This window comes from Poecile atricapillus, chromosome 1, assembly GCF_030490865.1.
Source record: "Poecile atricapillus isolate bPoeAtr1 chromosome 1, bPoeAtr1.hap1, whole genome shotgun sequence".
Lineage (NCBI taxonomy): Eukaryota > Metazoa > Chordata > Aves > Passeriformes > Paridae > Poecile > Poecile atricapillus.
The window spans coordinates 10,347,570-10,374,118 of NC_081249.1; the positions used below are offsets into that span (position 1 = coordinate 10,347,570).

At 34.8% G+C, this 26,549-nt stretch overlaps 1 protein-coding gene across 3 annotated transcripts in view; it reads left to right on the top strand.

The window, feature by feature from the left end:
* The window catches only part of DMD (dystrophin), a 1,141,085-nt gene that overhangs the window by 496,765 nt on the left and 617,771 nt on the right, over positions 1–26,549 (top strand). For all 3 annotated transcript variants that reach the window (XM_058829412.1, XM_058829411.1, XM_058829410.1), the window contains exons 22-31: positions 747–892; positions 1,860–2,072; positions 4,447–4,560; positions 5,702–5,857; positions 6,752–6,922; positions 8,899–9,081; positions 10,628–10,762; positions 11,529–11,678; positions 19,003–19,164; positions 25,776–25,886. In XM_058829412.1, the coding sequence (XP_058685395.1) occupies positions 747–892; positions 1,860–2,072; positions 4,447–4,560; positions 5,702–5,857; positions 6,752–6,922; positions 8,899–9,081; positions 10,628–10,762; positions 11,529–11,678; positions 19,003–19,164; positions 25,776–25,886 (1,541 nt within the window). The remainder of the gene's footprint in view (positions 1–746; positions 893–1,859; positions 2,073–4,446; positions 4,561–5,701; positions 5,858–6,751; positions 6,923–8,898; positions 9,082–10,627; positions 10,763–11,528; positions 11,679–19,002; positions 19,165–25,775; positions 25,887–26,549) is intronic.

The window sequence follows — 26,549 nt, forward strand, 5'->3', positions numbered from 1 at the left end:
TCTTTGAGCTTTTATATTCTTCATTATTATGAACAAGTTGGAAATGTTTCAGTTCCAACCAGCCATGCTATTTGTCTGTACATTTTTCAGTGAATATAGAGGCAACTGTTAATGGCAGAGGGAATGTATCTGCTAATGAGTTGCTCATGTGTGTGCCAGATGTTGTCTATTTGCAGCAGCTGTAATGTTGGCACAATAAGCGCAGTTCAATAAAATTCAACTTTATTGTAGAAGGAAGATTAATTTTCTAAGCTTTTAACAGATGCCCTAAATGGAACATTTTCCTTGAACAGAAACATTGAACACATAAACATGGGCCATAAAAGGGAAACCTAGTTCCTAACACATTTCTGAAATTGGATTTTAGGTTAAGTACAATGGTTTGTCTGTTGATCTCTGAACACACATATTGAAAATAGTTATCTTGGCTTCCTTCTGGCCTATAATAACAGGGTCAGTCAAATGGCACGCAACTCATAAAATGCTAGAGGTATCTCAAACATTAGAAGGAGCGGGTGCATTTTCGAAAATATTTTTACTTCTAAAATATTTTTTTGTAGTTCTGATACACACTGGGCCTGTTGCAATCTCTTGCCAAACAGCCATAGACTTCAATAAAGCTTGGTCTTTTATCACGTGTCGTCTGTCAGCAAACCGAATAGTGAAGCAAAACATTGTTTTATTTCCTTCCTTCCTTCCTCCCTTCCTTCCTTTATTTCCTTCCCTTTTTTTCCCATTGAATGCAGTTTTTGACAGTTTGCCTCCTGCTCACTACAAGGAGACAATGAACACTATACTTGTGTGGATGCAGCAGTCAGAATCTAAACTCTCCATGCCTCAGGTCGCAGTTGCTGAATATGAAATCATGGAGCAGAGACTCAGGGAGTTAAAGGTGAGTGATCAAGCTGTGGGCACAAATGTCTCAACTGAGTGGTTTAGAGGAACAGAACTGTAAGTTGGTACATAAATCTGGCGAAGTCTGTGGATCTTGAGTAAATAATGCTCATTTGAGTTTTAGGCCAGGGCTTCAGGAGATGGTGGTTGCTTGCTTATATTCATTCCTGAGGATAAAGAATTTAAAATGGTGCTTGCCATGGAAAGCAATTTCATAAGATACTGAAAATGTTAAGGAAAAGCCCTTGTTTGTCCCCATGGTATATAAAATATTCCTTTGATGATAGCTCTGGTAGTAAAATATAGATTTAGGTAATTTCATTTTCCAGTGCTGACATGAAAACGATTCTGATTTGCAAAATGCAGCACAGTCTTTTGACAGATTTCCTGCCAAATTTACAAGTAGACACAAATGTGGAACAAATTTTAACAGTGGGTACAAACCTTCCCTGTATTTCCATGTCTGATAGAGTTTCTACTCTCAGATGTCTAATGAACATATTGTTTGATGCATATTCCAAAATAAAATGTAGAATATAGAAAACAACACTGGATGAAGTAAATTTGGGCTGAGAATTGCAAAAGTTCTGAGAAGCTATAAAAAATATCATATCACAGAATCAGTTCTCTAAGTTTATATTTTTTTCTTCTCCATGTTCTGGTTCTTTTCTCTGGGTCTTTTGAAAGTGTCATCATCAGGGTCATAGTAAATTCCTATCTCAAATTAATCAAATGTATGTAGATCATGTCTATTAAAATGTATAAATACCTCTGGTTATATTCTCAGTTCAATAAAAAAAACCATCTATGTTATATGAGAAAAACAGTTCCAGATTGCTCAGTAAATTATGCCACTGCATGTTTTAGCAGAGGTGACCTCTGTATCTTGCCTGTGTTTGTGAAACACACACAGGCAAGAGTTGCCTAGCACATTAATCGAAATTCCACTTGCTTCTTGTTCACAGGCTCTACAAAGTTCTCTGCAAGAGCAGCAGAAAGGCCTGACCTATCTCAGCACAACTGTGGAAGACCTGTCGAGGAAAGCCCCTGCGGAAGTCACTCAGAGTTACCGCTCAGAGGTTGAGGTGGTCCTTGGCCGCTGGAAGAAGCTCTCGGCACAGCTGGCAGAGCAATGCCAGAAACTGGAGGAGCGTGTGACCAAACTCCAGCGATTCCAGGTTCATCAAACTTTCTCATCCTCAGCTTATACATGGTGGCTTGTTGCTGGGGGACTAAGGCAGAACATATTTAAGTGTTTCTTTCAGATATTGATACCAAAGTGAGATATAAAAACATGACAAAAAATGTAGTTAAATGTTTGCTTGATTTTGATGAATACATGATTTTACTTTGAATTCTGATTTTGTGGCTGTTTCTGCCTATGTTGTTTCATTAGCAAAAGGCTTAAATTTCATTAAAAATTGAAAATAATGTTCCTCTACTTCTTTTCCAATGTAGCTGAAGCACTTATTCATGCATCTGAAGTAGCTGTACCATACTGACTTTAATGAATTCACTTACATAATTAAAGTCATCTGTTATATAGTAGTATCTTGTTGGCAGTTTCCAGAAAGCAGAAGTGTATTTCAGGTATTTAGAATGGCAGCATTAGAATCTCACCTGGGTATCTGTAGGGCTGCTTCTCATTTTTTGTAGGGCTGTTTCACACTTTTTTCCTCTCCTCCTCTGTCTGTCTGACATTTTTGTCCTTTCTTAACTACAGTGCCACTGAGCATTGCTGGCCCACCACAGCATCAGCCATGTCCTGTGGTGGTTCCACAGGGAGAAGCTGGAATTGTCTGTGTCAAGCACAGGACAGCACCTGTCCTCTCCTCACAGATACCACCCTACTCCCAAAACAGTGCCACATAAAAAAAACAAGGCACTTTTGGCTTAAGAAATTCAAACTTTTGTCTTTTCCCTCCCTTCTGCCTCCTGTCTTCACTCCCACTCCTTCACCAAATTTAGAGGTTTTCCCACTGGTTTTGAAAAGGTCCTGAGCATTGCGACCATGCTCATGTAAAACATTCAAAGCAGTGTGAGCTCTTGATGCACACAAATTTTAGCCCTTATATTTATTGCTGAAATCCCTCTGGTGCACATCTAATGTAAAAGTCATTGTCTTTTGAGCTTGTTGAATGACTTCTCATCCAGATTATTGTTCTAGCTGTTGTAATTTATGGAATGTGTCAGTATGGGATATGATGAAATCAGTGCTCATAAACAAAATACATTTACAGTCTGATTAAAAATGCAAGTCATACATTTGATCTTCATTGGTGGCGGGAGACTAATTTCTTTTTAAGTAAATCCCACCAGATATATATTTTACTGCATTAATGAACTAAAAGTATTCTTGTAAAGGTATTAAAGTTTCATTATGAAATATGATTCTGAAATATTTTTACTGTTGATAATGGAATGCACAGTAGATATTTCAACAGTGTTTTGGTAATTGCCATTCTGGAGTATAGTGATAATTTTTGTGTGAATAATTTTTTTCAGTTAATTTTCCATGATAACCTGTTTTTTTTAAGTATATCAGACACATTAGGGAAATGTTCCCTTTGGTTACTTGTCTCATAATAGTTGCTAAGGCATATTTGTATACATTTTAGGACACAGTCACTATTCTAACAACCTTTTTTGTGCTTTAACTCAGCTTTGCATACAGCATGTAATATCAATATGTATTTCATTGGTGATGGAAATAGTTTGATGAAAAAATGCTTTATAATTTAAAGTTTTTGCCACATATGCATTTTATTTTATACGTGCATCTGATTATCAAAGATGGAATTTTAAGATAATTTTAAGTGTCATTTTTTAGATCTCATTCTACTTTTCAAGTTATTAAATTATCTATGTAATGCTGCCTGGACTGGTAGCATTCCCTCTTTTCAAGTATTCGATGTTCAGATTTTTTTGTTAACTGCAAGAGTTAAATAAAGACTATGGAAATAATATTCCTAATTTAGTACTAGAAACAGTAATTGAGAGACTCTGTAATGAAGTTACTCATTGAGTCATTATATGATTTTAGTTTCTGAACTGAATCTCATTCAGTTACATTGGCTTTTTTCATTCTGAATAGTGAAGGTGTTTTTCCGTGTTGTGTTCTGGTAGAAAAATAGGCACCACATCATATAACTTCCAAAAGAATTCTGAAGTTTAAATGAAAACACAGAACATTTGATGGGTGAGCCTGAATTAAATGCCAAGTATGAGTAATCTGAAGCCATCGAAGGAACCAATGAACAAGCATGCAGTATCCAAACATAAATGATATCTAGAAGGCATAAATTTGAGAGCCATAAGGTTGTCTGCTCACAGACACATTAAACTTGGTCAGAAATGGTCAGAGTGCAGGTTAAAGTGTTGATGACAGTCCCAGCTAAAATTGGTTTTGCTTGTTTGCTGTGTTTGTATTTTCAGACAGTTCAATGATGATAAAATTACATTGCAATGAATTTTAGTTGTAGTGTCAGAATGAATTACACTTTTGCCAGTCAGGTTTTGTGTGATGCAATTAAATGTCTTTTTAATACACAGAATGACACTAAAACACTGAGAAAGTGGATGGCTGAGGTGGATGTTTTCCTGAAGGAAGAGTGGCCTGCCCTTGGAGACTCAGAAGCACTGGAAAAGCAACTTGAGCAATGTACAGTGAGTATTACCTGCCTGCTTGGCAGTTATTCAGTTCTTCTCTATGAGCTGAGCTTATACAGAAGTTACACAAATTATTACTTAAAATAAATTTAGTTCCTAAAAATAAATGCATTTAGAAAGGGGACTGCCTCCTGCAGTGTGTTTGAATCTTTTGCATGTCCTGGGTTTGAAGGAAAATTCATTTAAAAAGAAGGAGACTTTAATACCTGAAGGAGGTACACAGTGACATTTTTTTTTCATGTATTTATAGCAGGATCACACTATCAAATCCAGGAAATAATATGTAACTTTCCTCTAAAGTCAACTGTTTATTTACTTTGTTGAGCTTATGAATGTTGCATTTTTTTCTTTTTTTTAATCTTTATAATCTGTGCCAAAAGATCTTTTTTCTGTATCTGTTACTCATGTGATTTACAAACTTTTCTGATTGTTCCAAAAGAACTTGCAGATATTGCGAGTTATATCTATTCTTTTTTTCACTAAACTTACAAGTTCCAGGATGTTTTCCCAGCAGAGTTTTAAAGCATCATGAAGTATTGGTACTTCCATCACAGGGTTTACAAATTCTTCTTCCTGTCCCAACAGAGTGTGTAAGTGCAGTGAATCTTGTAATCCGTGATGGTCCCTGTCGATATGCTCAGTGGAATTTACAAGTTCTGTAGATGTTCTGGCAGGATGTGTAAATATTATGAAACATACACAGTGATCTTACAGAACTGCAAGTTCTCTCATAGTTTCTCTTAGCCATTATTTAAATAAGAATTATCATTATTTTTCACCATCGTAATGGAATGTTCTTTCAAAAATCTGAATAAAAGCTATTTCTCATGTTTTCAACCAACAGAAGAGAAGTATTTTAAGTGATATATGTATTTTAACATTACATATGTATATATTTTTAGTGCATAATAACATTTAAAAGTTACAAAATTTTATTTGGTATACAATAGCTTGCCACATTACAGCTGGTCATTCCTTTTTAATTTATTTTCATAGATAAGTCTGTAGATTTTGCTCATTTAACTGGAGATTTGGAACCCAGACAAGTCAGAATCTCATCTAGACACATTTGCATAGGGATACCATATCTGAAACTTTGTGTGAATGCTGCTTGACTAATCTTCTGCTCTTCCTTCAGGCTTTAGTAAATGATATCCAGACAATCCAGCCCAGTTTGAACAGTGTTAATGAGACTGGGAAGAAAATGAAGAGTGAGGCAGAGCCAGAATTTGCTTCCAGAATAGAGTCAGAGCTAAAGGATCTCAATGCTCAGTGGGACCACATTTGCCAACAGGTACCAAGTCTCCTGCTGTGACTGGTTCTTTTTAAATTAATCATCAGGGTCCTCATTGGCAGAAATTGTCCTTCTATACATATGCAGTAGATGTGAAACTGAATTTAGACATATTAATTCAACTAATATTTGATTCAAACTTCTTAATGCCATTGAAAGATGGTAAATGGATCAATCAGAGACAATTTTAATAGCTTAATGCACAATTCATAGAATCAGAGAATGGTTTGGGATGAGGTGATCTAAAATATTTTCTAGTTCTAGTTCTATACATGAGCTATATAACAGAATTACATGACCCCCACTTAGAGATTGGTAAATATTTTAACAGTAATATTTTTCCCTTTACAATAAATAGTTTATTCCTGTAGGAGATTGGGGTTTTTTCTTTACATATATTTGGGATATTTGCCTTTCTAAGGCATTCATTAATGAATTAATCAACAGAAGAAAGATATGCATATTGCTTTATTCTCTAGTAAATTGCATTCAAACTAGTGAGAAGGTCATCTGACTTTATAGCTCAAAAGCATTTGGTTTACCCTTGAATGCACTTTCAAAGTCTCCTGTGGTTATTCTTTTTACATCTTACAGAAGATGATCCCTGGGAGATGTTCTTTCCCAGATTTGTTTTCTGACACATCAGCATATGGTGTAGATTTTCATTCTAGAATCATTACAAACTCATTCTGCACAGCCATGATTTGCTAAAAAAAGGATGTAGTACTTTTTTGATTGTCTGTTATTAATATCTATCTAATTACTTGTTAACATCTGCCTAATTACAGCAATCTTATTAATACAGGATTTAATTTGATTCTTTTCAGGCTAAAACATTGTCAAGTTTGTACAGTAGGTTTTTTCAAGTACTGTGTTATCTTTTCTTTCTTAAAGGCCTATGCTAAGAAGGCTGCACTGAAAGGTGGTCTGGATAAGACTGTGAGTCTCAGAAAGGATTTGTCAGAGATGCACGAGTGGATAACACAAGCTGAGGAGGAATATTTGGAAAGAGATTTTGAGTATAAAACACCTGATGAGTTACAGAAAGCTGTTGAGGAGCTGAAGGTAAAAGATGAGCAAATTCCTTGAGCTGTGTTCAAACTTCTTGAAGCTCTCATTGTAAAGAGAGTCTACTCTTTCTTTTAGGAAAGTGCCTTTTCAGATCTACTTGCCTAAAGTTAAACACAGTAGGTGGTTTGGAGTAATTTCTATTTGGAATATGCTAGAAGATATTTGATATTCCTCAACACTGCATTGCTTTTTTCTGATGTGCTTTATTGGAAATTTATTTGGATGTAATTTCAACATTCTTTTACTTACGGTATAATCCCTAAAACTTGGGTGTTAGCAGCAGCAGAGTGAAACCAGTTTTATATCTTCTCTTCATATTAGAATGAGCAGAAAAAAATAGGATGTTTGGATGCATCTTGGTGTGTGCTATGTATGAATATCATGTCTTTAATATGGGAATATAGAAACGGCATATTTTGATCTCAATTAAAAATGTTTCCTTCATGTGGGACGGCCTTTGGAAAAAACAACTAATTTGTGATACGTGCTTAAATACACTCTTGCTAAGCCACTGGATGTGGGCTTAATTCTTATTTCAAAGGTGAATTGTTCAGCTTTTGCTGTGCAGGAAGCCAGATTATAACCTGATTGTCATTATATACATACACATATACATTATATACATATAGCTTTGTCAATCTACCCAACACTTTGTTTTCAAACTGTTACTATTCCATATTTTTTCCAGTGTTTGAGTTTCAGACCATGCAACTGATGATCTCTTTATTTACTGACATAAATTATTTGCTGCCAGTCAGAATACACATAATATAAGGAAATTTATGGAACAACTCAATTGTAAATGAGACAAATATCAAAAGCAGGTATCTGCTCTAAAGACACAATTCTTTTTTAGTAAGTAAATAGCAAAACTCAATTTTATACATTGCACTGCATCTTAAAACAGGTAAAATGTATAGTTTTATATTCAATCACCATTATGGATTCCTAGTAGATATTTTGTACCCAGATGAAGTACAGCCATGTTCAGACACCTTGACCTAGGAAATAACCATATTATTTGTCATGGTATCACAACAGAGAAAATCTGGAGCAGAATTCCGTTTATTCCCACAGCTAGAGAAGAGGAGAGTCAGGAGCAACCTTGTAAACTTCCTCTAGCAGTGTCAGCCTGATCTCAATTATTCCGGTTCATGAACTTCCTCAGAAACAGAGAGGGAAAAAAAAAATAAAATTGTTAGGAATATGGTTTTGATTTGATGTTTTTTGGGCAGGGAGTTCTCACTGTAAATTCCTGTGAAGGTCTGTAGGCACTGATGACACATTTTATAACATCCCTATGTTTCCAGTTGTGATGTGATTCCAGTCATAGGCACCAGAAAGCACTCAGAGGAAATAGTGCTAGGTACGAAAATCTCTTTGATGGACCACATGACAAGGGAGGGAGCAACAAAAGTGACCACACTACTCTATCTACAATAGAGAAAAATGATTTTCTGACTTTCTTTTTAAATGTAGGATAATGACAGCAACGAGAACTACTCTTTTTTTCTTTTTCTGCCTTTCTTGTGATTTTACCATTAAATCTGGACGCATGAATTTGTAAAACAACAGGTTTTTTTGGGTTTTTTTTTGGTTTTTTAGGGGTTTGTTTGTTTGTTGTCACTTGTGGTTCATAAGTTGTGATGGTAATGCCATTTGGAGCATTTTTTAGAGGGAAAAAGTACTGAAATGTTCCATTAGTGTGAGAGCTCCAGAGCACTAGATGGTTGTTAAATTTCATTGACTATTGTGTATTGGCAACAAAATTAAGTAAAATTTTTTTGGATGCATTCAAGATTATTTCAGAAAGTCTGGGAATTAAATACTTCCTGTTGTATTTTGTTTTGTAGTAGTGCTGTTTGGGTTTTTTCTCCCTCTAGAATTCTGTCAGAGAATTCTGGTTGTTACTAGAAATTGCTTTCCTTCTTAAACCAGGACTACAATTTCTCCTTTTTTTCCCTTTCCAGAGAGCAAAGGAGGAAGCCCTGCAGAAAGAAGTGAAAGTGAAGCTTATTACAGATTCTGTGAATAACTTTATAGCAAAGGCTCCACCAGCAGCTCATGAGGCTTTGAAAAAAGAGCTGGATGTTCTAATTACCAGCTACCAGCAACTCTGCAGCAGGCTGAATGGAAAGTGGAAGACTTTGGAGGTTTGATGTCTTGTCAGTCTTGTATTTATAGCCCTTTTAACTGCAAGAAGTAAGGTGGAAAGCACAGCTGTATTATGTGGTATCGTGAGTAGCCCAAGGCTATCCTGGCTTTATGAGCCATATACCAAATACCCCATGTTATGAGCCACACACAAAGTTCTTTTGAGACTCACATCTGCCAGAGGGTCATGTTGCAAGAGAGGCCTGAGACACAGCTCTTAGGTCAGAGACAGCAATGGATGCTCAAAATTCTAATCCTTGCTGAGATCAAGCCAAGAATCTGGCTTTGTAGCAGCCCTGTGATGTTCTCTTCATCAGCTCCTCTAGGCTTCTCTCTTTCATGGCTAAGGTTTTTGACTGGACAGCCCTGGAGCTGGTCAAGTGGTGTTATCTCAGCATGGGAGCAGCATTTGATCTGCTGGCAGCCTGAATATTTCTCATGCATTTTGAGAATGCCCTGCCATTTTGCCCATTTCCATTGCAAATTCTTGTCTTGGGGCTGCTTTTTTGTTATACAGCAGTCACAGTGAATTGGGTGTGTTTTTTTGTTAGGAATGTTGCAAGAGCTAAATTTTGTTTGTGAATAATTTTCAAGACCTAACCTCATTCAGGACAATAATATATCAGAGTAAAGTTTAGCTTGTCTAAACTTAACTGTGGAAAATTAGGTGTGTAGTTTAAACTGGTAATCTGTATTTACCCTGATCATTGATGGTGTGTTGTTGCATGTTAATATCCCTCTATAACCCAAATTTGGTGTGAGCAAAGTTAGGTGAGATGAATTGTATTCTGGGAAGCTTGATCTGACAAGAGTGTAATGCAATTCAATAACATTATTGTAACTTCTACTAACAACGAAAAAAGGAACAAAAATAAGATTATTTATGGAGTATTTAAATGTTTTGTTTGTGTATTAAGTGCTATTTTAATCTGCTTATTTAATATCTTCAGGTACTATATAAATAAAATATTAGACAATCATTTAATTTCAGGAGGATAAGAACATTTTACAACATTGCATTTTGTACTCTAACATTTAAAAGGTCTATAAATTTCACTAAATGTGGTTTAGAATTAATTTCCATAGAGATTTTAGTCTGAATTCTTAAAAGCTGATATTTTATGAACCTGTGATTTAAGCAATTAATATTTAAGGAATCTAAATGCATTTTTATAATAAAGACATAAATTTCTAACATGGGTCTTTAAAAATTCTGCTCACTTTTATATTTATGTAAGAAAACTTTACAGAAAGTATGTAAAGTGGATAATACATAAAAATGAAGATTCAAGTTGTGTTTTGCAGAAGAATTCACTTTTTCATGTTATTTTCTGTGATTTTGCTCTGTTTAATCAAAATTATGGTTTTCTGGTGTTTTATATTAATTTGGATCATAAGAGTACTGGCAAATAAAATCAATATGGTCCCATAAGCCTCAGATATCAACCGTGTTGCTTTGGGGAAGAGGCATGAATGTTTTCAGTATTTTAATGAGTGAGAAGTTTCTGTGAGATTTTCAATCTAAATAAACCTTTTCTTCATCAGGAGGTATGGGCATGTTGGCGCGAATTATTGTCATATTTGGATGCAGAAAATAAATGGTTGAACGAGATTGAACTAAAACTCAAAGCAACTGAAAATGTCCAGGGAGGTGCAGAAGAGATTTCTGAGTCTCTAGATGTAAGTGCTGACTTAAATAATAACCAAATCATATGTGCTGATAAACTGTAAATTTCATGCCATTTTAAAGAAACTATGAACTGACATTACACATGAACAAGGTGCAGAATAATTTAGAAGTCCTAAGTTCTTATTAGATTCAACAAGTGAGGTTTTGAATTCAAATCCACCTAAATCAAACAATATTAAATGTGTTGTGTTGGGTGTCATAGGCAGTTTCGGTAATAATAAAAAAATCATTCTTAAAAAAACAAAACTCACTTCAGCCAGTCAAAAAAATGTTGAAGGCTTCAGAGAGGGCAAGTTTTCATCATAGCAGTGCAACTTTGTTTATCATTCTTAAATTTTTATTCATGGAGCCTTTAAAATTAGTAGAAATTACATACATGCTCGTAGTGCATCAGAATTCAAAATACTGCATTGATAATCCATTTTTGCTGTTGAATTTCATGCATTCAGATACTCAAGCAAGTGTTTTATATTAAGGTACAAGTACTTTCACTGAACTCATTGGGCATAGTCCACATCTTTAAAATTATCAGTAAGTTTATTTATTACTTTATGAAAAATATTCATGCTTCGTAATACTTAGAACAGAACATTAGTTGTCAAGGCATGGAACATAAGTATTTAATCTTTTCTTCTCTGCTTTTATTGTATATGAAATATGAAATTTCTTTCTTATATTTTTAAGGCAAATTGGAATAGCTCTGTAGAACTTCATTTTAAAAAATGAAAATAAACTTCTTTATTTGACTTTTTTCAGTCTTTGGAACGTTTAATGAGGCATCCAGAAGATAATCGCAACCAGATTCGGGAGCTGGCTCAGACTTTGACAGACGGTGGAATCTTGGATGAATTGATAAATGAGAAACTTGAGAAGTTTAATACTCGGTGGGAAGAACTTCAACAGGAGGTATATTTAATGATCCTCCCATTAAGTCCAGCACCATTTAAAAAAAAAAAAAAAAAAAAAAAAAAGAGTTATTTTGTTGGTACAGTTCCTAAGTAAGTCACAAACAAAATTTTACATTAGAAATGGTTTCATGGGTGTGGTGGGCTAACTCCAGTAGGCAGCAAAGCATCACAAGACTCCACATCTCCTCATACTTTGGTGGTGATTATAGAAAAGGCAAAAGAGAGAAAACTCATGGATTGAGATTAGGATGATATGATAAGTGAAGGAAAAAAGGAGTAAAAGCAAGTGACGCAGGAGAAATTATCTCCAGGAGACTAATATTCAACCAGTCCCCATGCAATGACAATTTTGGAAACCCTTTTCCCCACCTCTTTTTGTTGCTGAGCATGACCCTGTGTGGTGCTCAGGTCAGCTGTCCTGGCTGTGTCCTTTCAAAGCCCAGAGTGAGAGAGACAAGGCCTGGCTGCTGTGGAAGCCCTGCTCAGCAATGGCTGAAGCATCCCTGTGTTACCAACACTTTTTTGGCCACCAGTACAAACCACTGAACCATACATGGTGCTGTGAAGAGAATTAACTCAGTCCCAGGCAGAACCAGTAAAATAGGTAACCCTAAAATTTCAAAATTGAAGTGACCATCTAGTGGATTATATCTTTAATTGCGTATCTTTGATCTTTGACAAAACTCTAATCAAGAAGCAAATTATTTTCAAAATTAAATATGAGAAATATTTCATACAGAAACATTTTATATTAAACAATAAATAAGTGTATCAATAAAAGGTTTAAAAAGACACTTCAATATAGTAATGTGTAACACAAGAGAGCCAAATCTAGCAATATGCTATAAATATTGTGAAAATATCAGCTCAGTACTGAAGTTTCTGAAGATCAGAAAGAATTATTAGGGAAAGACCTAGCAAAGGATGTAGACAGCCCCTTTATGACTGTAACCAGAACATGCTCGAAGATAAGCTACAAATACTGTCAAAAATTTCTTGGTTACCATGATAGAAATGATGCACAATTGCAGATTTTTGGAAAGCAGCTCTATGGGAAGGATGACAATCTACCATTGCAATGAAAAAAATTTTACTCCTTTCAGGGTGCTAGAAATATTCTTGTTTTTGAAAACAGGGGAACTACTAACACTACAATAAAAATTATAGGAAGGTACTCAGCTGTTCTGAGAATAAATTTGAAGGATGGGGAAGGAAAGAACATGGTGGTAGTTCTGGTGCAGTGCAGGCATTCACATAATTCTGTGTCGCTGGACGGTGTCATAACAGAAAAGTATATATAAATTCCTATATATCTTCTCTTTTTGTAGCCCCTTTATTTTTATTTTTTTATTTTTTTATTTTTTTTATCTCACTTCTGTTTGAAAGCAGATGCACTCTGGAATTCTGCTTCTTGGTATTTGTTATTTTTTTACTGACTAGAAAACTAGGGATATGCAGAAAGCTTCTCAGGTGTGAGAACAGCATTTTCAAATAGTCTTTTTGAGTGATTGTTGAATACTATTCAGTCACCACTAATAGATATTAAACCAAAATTCATAAAAGCTGCAGAGATTTAATTGCAAAGGCACATAATGGAGATGTATGAAATTCTGGAAATAATTTGGATGAGTATATAGGCAAAATATATTAGAAATTTATTCACTGCTCTCCAATTTCTTTCAAAGATAGAAAAAATAATTGTGGTGGAAGGCTTCTTTAAAAGCTTCTTTGAAAGCTTGATCAGATAATAAGTACTTAAATACTAATGGTGAGATTTAACTCTGAAGTGGAAAAACAAACTCTTTTTTTTATAGATTCCTGATAATGAATTGTCTGTGCTGTTTCTGTAGTCTCTTCAAATTCAAGCTGCATTCCCCTTGTATAAAAATATATTGCAGGCACATAGCACAAATCAGCTCATGTTCAAGGTCACTTCTTCAGACAGGCTAATTGGCAATCCTAAAGTGGTGAGGTTATTTGTTTTTATTTGAATAATTGTGCGGGTAATTACCAAGACAATAAGCTCATGTGGGCAGAAACTGATACGTGAAATATTTATTCTCTACTAATAGAGCAACCAAACCGACCCTCTTCTATATGAATGATGCTGCAAGACAACGCAGCTTTGCTACTGAGATAGAGATTCACTTTTAAAGGCAGATAATGGCTTTATGTTTGTGTGCCTTATCTTCTTTAGTTAACAAAGACTGAGCGTGTTTAGTTTGCTTTTGAACATTTGGGGTTGACTGATAAGCAAGGTATACCCTATCCTTACTTTTCAAGGACTGATTCACTTACAACTCTATATTTGGGATTTAAGAAACACTAAAGAGTTTGAAGCTAATATTGCAAGCAACTGTCAATGCTAAAAGTGATTTACATCCTGTCCAGCAAACTTCAGAAATGTCAATCAGATATTCTTGAGACTGTGCTTGCAAAAAACTGTACAAAACATTATTGTTCACATGGGCTTTGCAATAGACTCAATTATTCTTATTGGGCCCTTTCTCGTAATTCATTTTGGGACTCCCCTGAAGATTACTTTTGGTTTCTTTCAAAGAGCACACATCCATCATTTGACACAATTTTTCTGTTTTTCCCTCCTCTCCAGAGGAGAAAGAGTATTTCAGGCCCCAACTCCACATGATTGCTTTGAAGGCTGCTAAGAGGTCTGTTTCTACAAGTTCTGAGGCATTATCTGCCTGCAGTGATAACCTAAAGAGATAGAAAAGCCTTCATTGGTATAGTTTGCAGTTTTGGAATTCAATTGATGAAAGTTAAATATCACTTAATGGCTAGGAGGTCAAATATTTGTAGCTGCTTACTCTGTAAGCACACTGGGTAGAACTTGCAGAATAATTAGTTCTAGGTTGGAAGGTATCAAAAATTCATGGGTCCAAAGATAATGTTTTGAATTTTACAAAAAATGTTTCTAATTAAAGTCTAAACACAAACATCAATCCACTCTGAGATTAAGTGGAGATTAACATATTTGGAATTCGATGCAAGGGATAGAGAGAAGTTGTGGTATATCTCAGTCAGAAGCATTATAACACCAAGACTCAGGCTAAATTTTAATTTTAAACAAGTTAGGAAGGAATTTTAAAGTTTGCTAGCTTTATGTTTATGTTGCCTGTGGCAACATTTCTCAATAAGACAAGAGTTTAACTCAGCCAAAAAAAACCCAACAAGCTACGATTTCTGCCTTTCTTAGCAGACCTTTTTCCATGAGCTGTAACTTATAAGTGTAATGAATTTAATTCTTCATTTTAAATAAGTGTACCCTGTAGTAAATATGCTTTAATTTTCAAAAGGTTTTATTCTATTATTCTCCCACAGCCCAGATACTGAGTACTGCTGCAACAACATTATTTGGTTTTAACCTTAAAACTCTAACCAACATCTTAATAACTTCAAGTATGATTGATGTCATTAAATGGATCAAAGGTATTACTTAAGCAAAAAGTGGCAATATCCATAAATACAACATTATAACATTCAACATCACAAAATTAACTATGGTCCTTTCCCTTAATACTGCATTTTATATGGATGATATGCAATGTTGCTGTTTCCTGCATTTACCGTTGCCCTTTGGTAAATCGGAAACAGTTTTATGCAAGACATCATATCATAAAAAGTGTTATGTTTATCATAAAACCACTAAAAATCTTTAAAAACCCATAAAGTCTTAAAAAAAATATTCTTTTTTTTTTTTTTTTGTGCTTCTCTTACGTTATGATAGTACTGAACAGCAGATTTTTTTTCTTTGAATTAGTTTTCCATGACAGCTGTCAACATTTTGTTGGCTCAGAAATAATAAAACAGTTTATTTTCCAGAGATTCCCTATTTAGCAATTAACTGTCAGCCACTTCTCTTCAGAGACCAAAGCTTTCAGCTTTATTGACTATGATCTGATAGCAAAGCTGGAGCTTCTTGTTATGTTCTCAGACCCATTTGCACACTACAGTGTTAAGCTATTTCTTTTCTCACAATGGAATAGAAAACCCACGATATTTCAGGAAACAAACAAATGAACCACCCAGAACATCATAAATTTAAATATCTTTAAATCATAAATATTTAAAATTTCAGCTCTCAGCTATCACATCCCTTTAAAGAAAAAGGCCCATATAGATTTTCACAAAGACAGACGTGAGTTCTAAGGACAAATTTGAAATTCAGGTCCACAGACGTAAATGTGTAGTAGGACTACTCCTCTTTGTAAAGCATTCTAATGCTACCAACAATTCTTTTCTACTGAAAGACAAGGAGGTGGCATCTCAATATTGTGCCATTCCCCTTGATTGAATTTATTCAATATTCTGCAATGCCAGTGGTAGTACCAGGGACCTACTTTGTGAAAAAGATTAGCTTTTTGAATCAACTGTTGCATACCGGAGAAATATGTTATGTTACTTGGGTGTATCATACCTTTTATAAGGTTTCTGTAAAGATTTTCATTCCATTTGTTGTGGGAATTCAACAGGGTCAGCTGTGGGATTAACTTTAGATGAACATGCAGGGCAGGGTCTGTTTCCAATAAGCAATGCAGACAAAAAATTAAAGTAGCACTGATTCATATCTGAGAAAAACATCACAACTCTGAAGGTAGTATTTCCAAAAATTCAACTGTGTGTCTCTTCTCCCATTGCCAAAATAATTCCTCTCTTTTACTGCTGCATTATCATCTTGGTCTGACATCATTCATTCATTCACTTAAACTGTTGACTTTGGGAAAAGTACTTTCAGGTCACTTGGAAGAGGCAAAATGTCACACAGCTTCTCAGGCTGTAATCAGATTTTCTCTGAGGACAGTGAAAAGGGAATTTTTTTTTTGTTTTGGTGTGTGTGTTGTGTGCACATAAAGACATCACAGACATGAATATATATTTATCTGACTTTATGTTTGCTTGAGGTACAAATGTAAAAATTCAGTCACACTCATGCAAGGATTTATTGTATTTTTTCCTTGAATTTGTCTGCTTAAATTTTCTTAAATTTATTTGACCAATGAGTCTTCAAATTTTTTCTATTTGTATTCTAAAATTGAATTTTGGTATACACAGTTTCTGATCATATAAGCACAGAGACGAAATTTTTTCCCATTACTTCTTATTTTTCGTGGAATTTTAAGACTGTGAATTTGCTTCATTCTGCTGCTTCATAGTGTGGTGGTGTTTTTCCCCCACTTTTTTCCATGCATACAGTGTGCTTCTCAGGCTGGCAGCAAATGTATCTGTATTTAAACAAGTCCCTAATTCCAAATAGTAGCTAGCATGGGACAGCATTTTACATATGTTAAAACTTGAGGTGTTGCTACAAAACTAGTTTATCAGATAGATGTAACACCAGATTTGTGTCCAGTATTTTAAATTCTCCAGAAAGTGCAGACACTTATTTGGATGACTCATAAGAATGGAGCTTTATCCGTGTCTTATTTGAAGTGGTGAGCTTTTCTGCACATAAGGGCACTGCAGCCCTCAGGAGGAATGGGTGTGTGTTAGTACTAACAGTTAAACCACAGAGATCAGTAAAAGCAGGGAAGTTCTTCCATGGTTCTTCCATGCTTCCAGGAGGATGACCTTACCCATTTAGGGTACTTAAAAAGCTCCTTATCCTGTTTCTGATGGAATTTGTCTTTCAATCTAGCCCACAGTGACGCAAATGGGTTGATAGAGAGTGTATCTTAGCCAGGCTTACAAATCAGTAGTAAGTAGTGAGAAGGTAAATGGAAGAGGTGGTCTGTGGGTTTTAAACTCACTGCTTTGAACAGGCCAAGAAGATTTTTATGTTAAAATCTCAAACCAGATGAAGCTAAAAGTCATTTAAATAGCAAGCCTTAGCACTGTAGTAGGGTAATAATACCTTGGTGGTTTAGGTGCTCCCATTAACACTGACAGCATGAGTCTGATATGTAAAGCTGCTCAGTTCCAGAGAAGGTTCCTGGAACTTGCAGTGATACAAGATTATCTGATCAGTTGTTTTGAAATAGCACAGAGCAGCTTACAAAAACAAATATAGAAAATACTGGTTGGATCCCCCTATCCTTTAACTAAGTCAAACAGCTAGCAAGAATGCTCACAAGAAATAATCTTCTTCATTTGTTATATGTGAAGCTCTGCAAGAATCTGAGATCCATGAAGAAGGTGCAGATATATCAAATATTCTCACTGAATTGCTGACAGATATTTTTGTTCAAGGAAAGAGTGTTGTAATAGGTATGAAATCAAATTAAAGTATAACTGGCTTTCCAGAGAGAAAAAGTGTGATTTGACTTGAAAAATGGCAGGGTATCTAGCAATGTATTTAAAGGGTGCTTGCTTTCACCTTTGATTCATGTCAAATTAAGTTAGTCACCTTATTCTGTGGACAGCAATATGGCTTGACTTGTACACAGAAAAGCTGTGTTGTATTTGAAGTTACTGGTAATTACTGTGTGTTTTGTATAAAGCAGAAACTCTGCTAGGCAGTGGATGGGGTCCCAATAAAATATGAGTCTGTGGGTAGACACAATGACTGATGGGAGAATGTATTGGGTTATTTATTACCTGATAAAGTGTTGGAAATAATATTTAAAGCTGACTCATTTATGTGAAGTGTTTAATATATGTGTGTTTTAAGGACAACTTGGTAGGAGAATTTTTTGTCCTGATTTGTTAAACAATAAACTCAGCTCCTTTGAAAGGGAAACAGCCTTCTCCAAAAAAGGATTGTATAAAAAGCCATGATGGCACTACTGGTGGAATAGAACCAAGATTCAACTTTTTAATTTTTTTTTCCCACAGGAGGAAGAAAGTAGGCATTGCCTCTTCCAAGCAGCTATTTATGCTTCATATAAGAGAAATCCAGCTCAACAGAGTCTTTATCCCTCTCACTTGCTGAGGTGGATTGCTTTGGATAGGATTGTGATGACAGTAACCCTATTCTCAGTAAACAAAGTCTCTTGAATTACATAATAAGATCAGGAGGACCTCTCTGCCTCAGAGAGAAAGACAGCACCGTCAGGATGGTTTGCTTATGAAGCTTTGCCATCTTGCACTCTGAATAGCAATCCTCAGTTTACACAGTTGTTTTTTTTTTTGGGATCCTTCACTTTTTAGAACTTGTCTGTGGAATCTGGGTGTTGTTTCTTAAGGAGAAATCTGAATGGGTGGCAGTAAGATGCGCAATTTATCCTACAAAAAGGTGGATGAGCGCAAGTCAGGAGCCTTCTGTCTGATTCTTTGCCTGAATTTTTTTGGGGAAAAAAAAAGTGTGGAGGAAAATGTATTATGTGCATTATTACTGTGAATGCTGATAACGTTGTCATTGTTTCTAGGCTGTGAGAAGGCAGAAAAGTCTTGAACAGAGTATTCAATCTGCACAGGAGACTGACAAAACCCTGCGCTTGATCCAAGAGTCTCTGGCTGTTATTGACAAGCAGTTAACAGCCTACACTGCAGACAGAGTGGATGCAGCACAGGTCCCTCAGGAAGCACAGGTAAGTTACACACAGGTTGAGCTTATGTGTTTACTGGTTTTTCTAATCAACCAAAGAGTGTTTGGTTGTCCCTCAGCCTCTCATTAAAGAGGATTTGCAACATGATCAGCATGAAAGTGCAAGCAAATTTTGTGTAGGATTACTTTGAGATGTTTAAGCTACTCTCCTACTAAAGTAATATTTTCCTTCTGATTTATATTATATACCAGTCCAGAAGATGTACAGAACTTTAAATGTCACGAAAGACTATGCAGAAATTTTAAAAAAGCAAGGATAAACAACGTCATTCTTTAAAATCCAGCTCCCATCCTAGAAAGAGGAAACTCATCATCCTCACTACTCTTAGATGACTCTTTTGCAAAGTCAATTATGTGGTTTGTTACTAAATTATAGAAACATAGACAACATTGTTAATTATTTCATAAGGTGCACATCAATGTACTTTTATTTAAATTTTTACAGCTCACATAAATTCAATTGAAAAAGCTTTTCCCAATCTTCACACATGGCTTATTTAGCCTTTGAAATAAAAAATGTACATCTAATTATAGTTTTTACTCCGTCCTTCTTCCTTTCTTTCTTCTGTAAGGTCTGCTTTACTGCAGTATTAAGAGGGTAAGAATATTAACGAAATAAAACCAAACATCTCTGCAATAAAAATATCAATGTTATATACCTAAACTTCTACATTAATTCAGTCTAAATTTAGGCAGTCAGATTATGAAAGCAAACAGGGAAAAAAAGCTAGAGGGAAGTTGAAAATGAGAGCTTTTATAATTATTTAATAGAGATACTCAATTGTGGGTTTCTTTGGCATGCCTGTAGAGTTTTAAGTAATTCTAAATAATAATAATAATCTTGTATAGAGTACCTTAGATGATCTTGAATATATTCATATCTGAAAATATGCAGCCCTGAAAATAATTTTTTCTCTTCTTTAAGAAATAAACATTATTATGTATTTTGAATTAACATGTAGATGGATGTACTTTTCAGTTACTGTTTGTGTGTGTGCACTTGTAAGTACACGCAGATATTTTTATGTGTATGTTGGGGCTATAAATGCTATATTTGGCAAGTAGGATCACATCTGGAGTCAGTCTTATTTTTTAAATAATTTTTATCCTACTTTATTTTCTTCTAATTTTTTTCAGTATAATATCAGATTTGGAAAACTTGTTTCAGTTTGAATCATACTCAATGTTAGCTATCTGTTGACTCCCTTGAATTATTTTTGTTCTTCCTAGAAATAGGAATGATGTAAAAAAATTTTTAATGAGATAAAAATTAGCATTTTTTAAAGATGCATCAGTTTAAGTTCTCATCTTGTAATTATATGAAGTGAATACATAAGAAAAAAATTATATGAAAATGTACTTTTTTTTTTTTTGTTTGTTTGTTGTGTTGGACCCTTACATGTTTCACATGTCCCATGGATGCATCTGACTTATGTGCATCATCAGGTACCATACTGGGAATTACTGCAGACTGTGTGAAAGGAAGTAATTCAGAACTTCAAAAACTGAAGCAGGACAAAACCCAACCAACCTTAATTAGCACACTTTCATAAGAAAATTTCAGCGCAGTGCTTTTGCAGAACTTGTTATTTTTCTGGAGATTTTATTGTCTAATGTCAGGTCCACCTGATTGTATTATATCCACTATGGGAAAACCAGCATAGAGACTGCTGATTTTTTCCCTTTCATGTTTTTATTTTATGATGCCAGTGAGACCTAATGAAAAAAAACTTAATTAACAACTGAACAGGTCTAATGCAAATATTGAAGTTCTCTGAAGCTCAGTTGTGAATCTCTTTGAAATCCTTAGAGGGAAAGGGAATAAACAATCATTTTTATGTGGATAGATAGACTGAGTCATTCCTCCAGCAAGCAGCCACCCCAGGCAGTGGCAGAGCGGGCACATCCTGAATGGCCACGTCTCCTGTGGAGCTTCTGCTGGCACCATTTGGTGGAGCTGAAAGCAGTTCATTCATATAAGATACCTACAATAGTGTCTGCACAGCTGGAATGGAAATCTTTCAGTCAGTGATGTTGCTTTCTGGGCAGGGATCAGTTTATCCATGCTGAGGGATTTAGCAGCCCATTCAGCAATATGTGTTGCACTTCTGAAAGAACATATGGGGGAATTTATAATCAGAAAGCTGCTGAGCTTGGGAGCTCTGTGTGTTTGCTTAAAAAAATTCAAATCCATTTAGAGCATTGATAGGAGGAATAATCTTTGTTTCATCTGATCAGAAATTACTTTGAGAAGACAAAATTATATTTAGCTCCTCTTTTTAAGTGAAATCATCAGTTTAGTTTATTCAGAAACTGGGCAGAAAGAAAGGGGAGTCAAAAGTGTGCAGTTCAACTTATTCTTAGGATCACTTTTTTGAATGTAAATTCTGTGTGCTTCTTACTCCACCATGTGGCACTGAGACTTTAATGCTAGAGAGCCAAAGTTACTTGAATTATTTGGGGTACAACTGAAGATGATGTATTAAGACCAAAAAACGTAACAGCAAACCACACAGATAAATCAATTCAGATTCCTCAAGGCCCAATTAAGATAAAACCATGAGTGAGGAAAATTCTAGGCCAATATTCCAAAAGGAAACATTATTTATTTATATGCTTGGTATCTCAAGATCCCAGTGAAAAAAATTTTCATATTTCTGAACTTACCAAAAAAATACAGAGAATGATGTCATCATCACGATAATTTGCAGTTAGTGACTTTTTTAAAATTATTCTTCAACTGACAGGACAAAAATAAATCTGTAGCATAAAATATTACATTTCTATGTCAAAATATTTTTTTAATAATTATTTGTAGCTGTTTTATTCAGCGAATTTTGATGGAAGAGAGGATTTCTACTGTGTATTTCTGCATAGTCTGAGTGACTACATTAATATTTTTACATTGCAGGAAAGAAAATCAACTTATTTAATTTCTCACCTGTGTATGACAAATCACTTGTCTCTTGTTCTCCCCAGTCAAACTATCTAAATTGTGGTGTAGACAATAATTTAATACTGTGTTTTTTGAAAAGTGAAGAAATAATCTACCTTTTCAATAAAATCCTTGGATAATTTCAGTTCTGTAGTGATAAGCACTACATGCCTGGCTGTTTCCTAATTGAAGGTGCCTTTTAATTTTTTTTTAATAATAACTTTGTGCTTTGTTCAAAACCAAAGTTAATGTGATGATACAATGGCAGAATGCTTCAGTTGTACAAGATGTTACTGGACAAGATGATGCCATGCTTCGTTGCCTTCAGACTAATGTTTTGGGACAAAGAACTCACAGTTGCCTACTGAGGAAAATGTTAAGTTACCTACACTTACCTTTCCTCTGCTGGAAATTGTGAGGATTGTTTTGTTCAGCCACGTGTGGGTCAGAGGGAAGAGCTGATATTTGTTATTCAGAAGTGTAAGCTTACATTCTGTTATATATCAAATTTGAATATCTACGCAGATTTCTGTACTACACCTGTTGTCCCCCTCTACACATCTCCATAGCATCTGAACACTGTGCTTTAACTGCATTTGTCATGTCCAAATTGCTCAGTATTGCCTTGTCAGTCACGGTTCCAGCCTATTCTACCTTTCTTTTCTCATTTGGAGTCTCCAGTTAATATTTCTTTCTTGAAAGTCAGCATCCATAACAAAGCATGCAGTTTGAGTTAACTACCTCTTTGTTATTTGTGCTGTATCACCTTCTATGTGTGTTATATGTTTTTGTATGTATATATATATATATTTCTGCTGGAGATTAATTGATCACACGGACACAGGTCGAGGTGTGGTGAAAGGAAGAGAAGTTTGTTTTTCCCCCCAGGATTTATAGGTTTCTGACCACGGCCAGGGATTGGATAGTCAGGATAACACTTTCTCACTGCACTGGCTGTGAGAGATTTCTATTACAGGACGTGTAACAGAAGGAATGCATACATATTTATGTTTATGGTTACTGTCTAGGGAAAGTTCTTTAGAAAACTATGTCAGCAAGCTCAGAAGCTGAGTTTTCAGAGCAACATATATATGAATAAAAGTTTTGCAAATTTTCTGAAAGCTTGCCAGTGATGTCAAATGAGAATCCTTAACCTTTGTTGGGTTCATCTATGGTTGGACACAATAGTTTATGCACAGTACATTGTATTCTGATGTTCTAGAAATTAAGTGAAGGCAGGTTTTGCTCTTTATTAAAAAAGAATAAAAAAGAAATAGACAAGAACCAATGAGAAAAGAAGAGATGGGGATAATACAAGAAAAAATAGTGTTTTCTTATGGATGTTAAGTTCATGCAATAAATTTGTGAGTCAGAACAGACACAAAAGTCAAACTGATCATTTAAAAATTGAATGATAATGGACATCACAGGCAGGTGCTATAAATTCTTTTATAGCTGTTCATGACTGATTTATTTTTTCTGCCTGTGAGCAGCAGTAGCAAATAAAAAAAAAAAAAAAAAAAAAAAGAAAAAGTGGCTTAACTGGCTATAAGCCTTACTAACTTTTCTTTTAATCTTTAGTCTAATGTGTTTGTTCTCTTCCAATTCCACATTTTGATGTCACAGAAGATGATGCTTCATCTCTCTCCTGCAGAGCAATTTAAAACAATAAGATAGAACAATCTCTATGCAATGTCCCATCATACCTAATTGCTTAAACACTCCTCTTATCTGTGCTGTGTTGTTCTGACCTATTCAGATAAGAATGGTTTTGTGCTTTCCAGAGTGACTCCGAGGTTGAACAAAGTAAATTGGAAAATGAAACCAAAAACCAGTTTGTTGATGAGGTGGGGAAACTGTTGAAATACCGGGTGTGATATAGTAAATTTTTTAACATTCAGACTTGCTTCTTCCTTTCATATGCAATTCCAGCATTCAAGATGAAGAAATTATTTGGCTTCAGGTACTAAATAAATGCAAAAACTGTTACAAATCAAACACACTTCGGAAGGAAGTTTTAAACTTACACAAGGACAAAATAAATGCTCAACAATTAAATAAACCTTCCTTTTCTTGATGGAATCATTCTTTTAATTGACCATTTTTATTTTCTCAAAATTTAATATCATATTTAGAAAAATTCTATTATTTGCTCCAGATGTTTCTGGCCATTCATTAAATAGCCCTGTCAAGGAGAACTCAAAATATGAAAAAAACAAAAATGTATAATTATGATAATTTTAGAAGAAAAAAAAAATCTAAATTTGGAGCTTTCTGCAAGTCATTTTGCTTTTACAAATACTTTGCTTTAGAAAAATATTTTAATTCTCCAAATAGTACTGACTAAGTTAGAGTCATAAATATAATCTTGCAGTTAAACTTAATAAAGACTTTATGGTTTCATATATTTTTCCCCTAAAATTTAATTTAATACATATTCAGTACAACTTGTGAAAATCTGCTTTCAGTGAAGTGATGAAATACATAAGACATTATAATGGTATACAAGTCATTATAAACATGTAATAGCCATATAAAGTAGGCAGCATATGTTGTACACAACTTTGTATTTCATAACATATAAAAATGTGATTAAAAATACATGGATATTATTTTTACTATTAAAGTTGCTGCAGTGTAAGATAAATTTATGTACATATATTTCAAATTATAGCTGGTCTTCAGGGCATCTGAAAAATGCTATATTCCATTAAAAAAAAAAAAAAGATTAAATGAAAAATCTCTTTCTAATGCAGGAGTAATGGTCTCAAATGCGTCTCATGATTGGAACATAGCTTTGTGTCTTTATTTCATAGGGTACTTTTTTTCAGTAGTGCTGTCTAGAAATTCTGCTAGTTTCTTATTTTCTAACAATTTAAACATAATTATATGCAAATCTTCCTGAAGTATAATATATCAATATATTTTCTGGGAATTCTTTTCCATTACATTGCACTGCTTAAGTTAATTTTGTCTTGTAAGGTTGATTAATGGTGAACCAAAAAAAGCTGATGTTTTTCTTTGGATCACACTCTGATTTTGCAGACAGGCATAGCAAGCAATATTTGTTAGAAAATGCATTAAGATAGTATATTAATGAACTGTGTGTCATTGTGCATTTAGCTACAGAAAACTGATGCTGAGCATAGGTTCTGGTCAGTAGAATGCCAAAAATTGTGTACTGTTTTAGATATAGCACAGCTCTCTATGATGAAGATGATGTTATACTTGCAGGATACCTCAATTAGTTTTCTCTCAACTTGCCTTGTGATACTGTGAAAATGAGTGATAAGAGTGAAGCAAATAACTTTTCTATTCTTTTTTCTATTATTATATTTTAATGTTCTTACCAATGAAAACTGCTGTTTTCCTTCAGGAAAAAAACAAATCCACATTCAGTCCCTTAATCATCTTTGTCTCCCTCCTGGAGCTGCTGCAGGATTTGCATGTTTCTCTTGCACTGGGAAGCCCAGAGCTGGACACAGCGCTCCAGATTCAGGACTGAGCCGAGGGGCAGGGTCACGTCCCTCGTGCTGCAGGCAGGGCTGTACAGGCTGGTACTGCTGTTCTATGTGCTTCAGATCAACTGCTCCAAATAATTCAAAAATCATCCAATTGTCCCTCAAACCCTGCTGATTGCTGGCTTTGTTTTCCAACAGAAAATACAATCTGAATTAACAAGCCACGAGATTAGTTTGGAGGAAATGAAGAAACGAAATCGGGGTAAAGATGCCGCCAAAAGAGTGCTTTCCCAAATTGATGTGGCACAGGTAGGCAAATTTTATTTCCACCATTTTTCCTTCACTCATTTAAATGAGTGGTATGAGTGGTACTATTACTCTGTCATGGAGTGTTATTGAGTTATCTCTTCTGCTTTAGCCAGAAAATCAGGGTGGATAAAGCATACCATCCATATCTTCTTCCTGCTCATTTTTTCATTCCAGCCTTCTTGATCACTGGCAGCAGCTCTAAGGTGTGCAGGACTGCTGTAACCAACTGGTAGGGACTCTGTATAATAGGGGGTGCATTGAACATGCTGAAGTTTCAAGAGATACAACTACAGTGGGTCTTTTTTGATGTAAGTTTTGAGGTATTGGAAAATATTTACTGTCAAAAATAGGTTAAAATATTTGGAAGTCTTTAGTAGGACTGCATTTGAAATACAAATTATGCTGAGCTGTGCAATTCAGACATCAGTTTGAAATATTAGATAATGCCTTAATTCATCTAGCTTAACAGATACAGAGGGACCTTCTTGAAAATGAAGAAGACTGAATAAACAACAGAGAAAAGCTATTTTGCTGGTTTGGGGTTTTTTTGTTGTTGTTGTTCTGTTGTTTGTTTTTTTTTTGTTTGTATTTTTTGGTAGGTGGCAAAAAAAAAAAATTCACAATTTATTAGAAAAACAAATAATTTAATTATTGCCTTTTTTG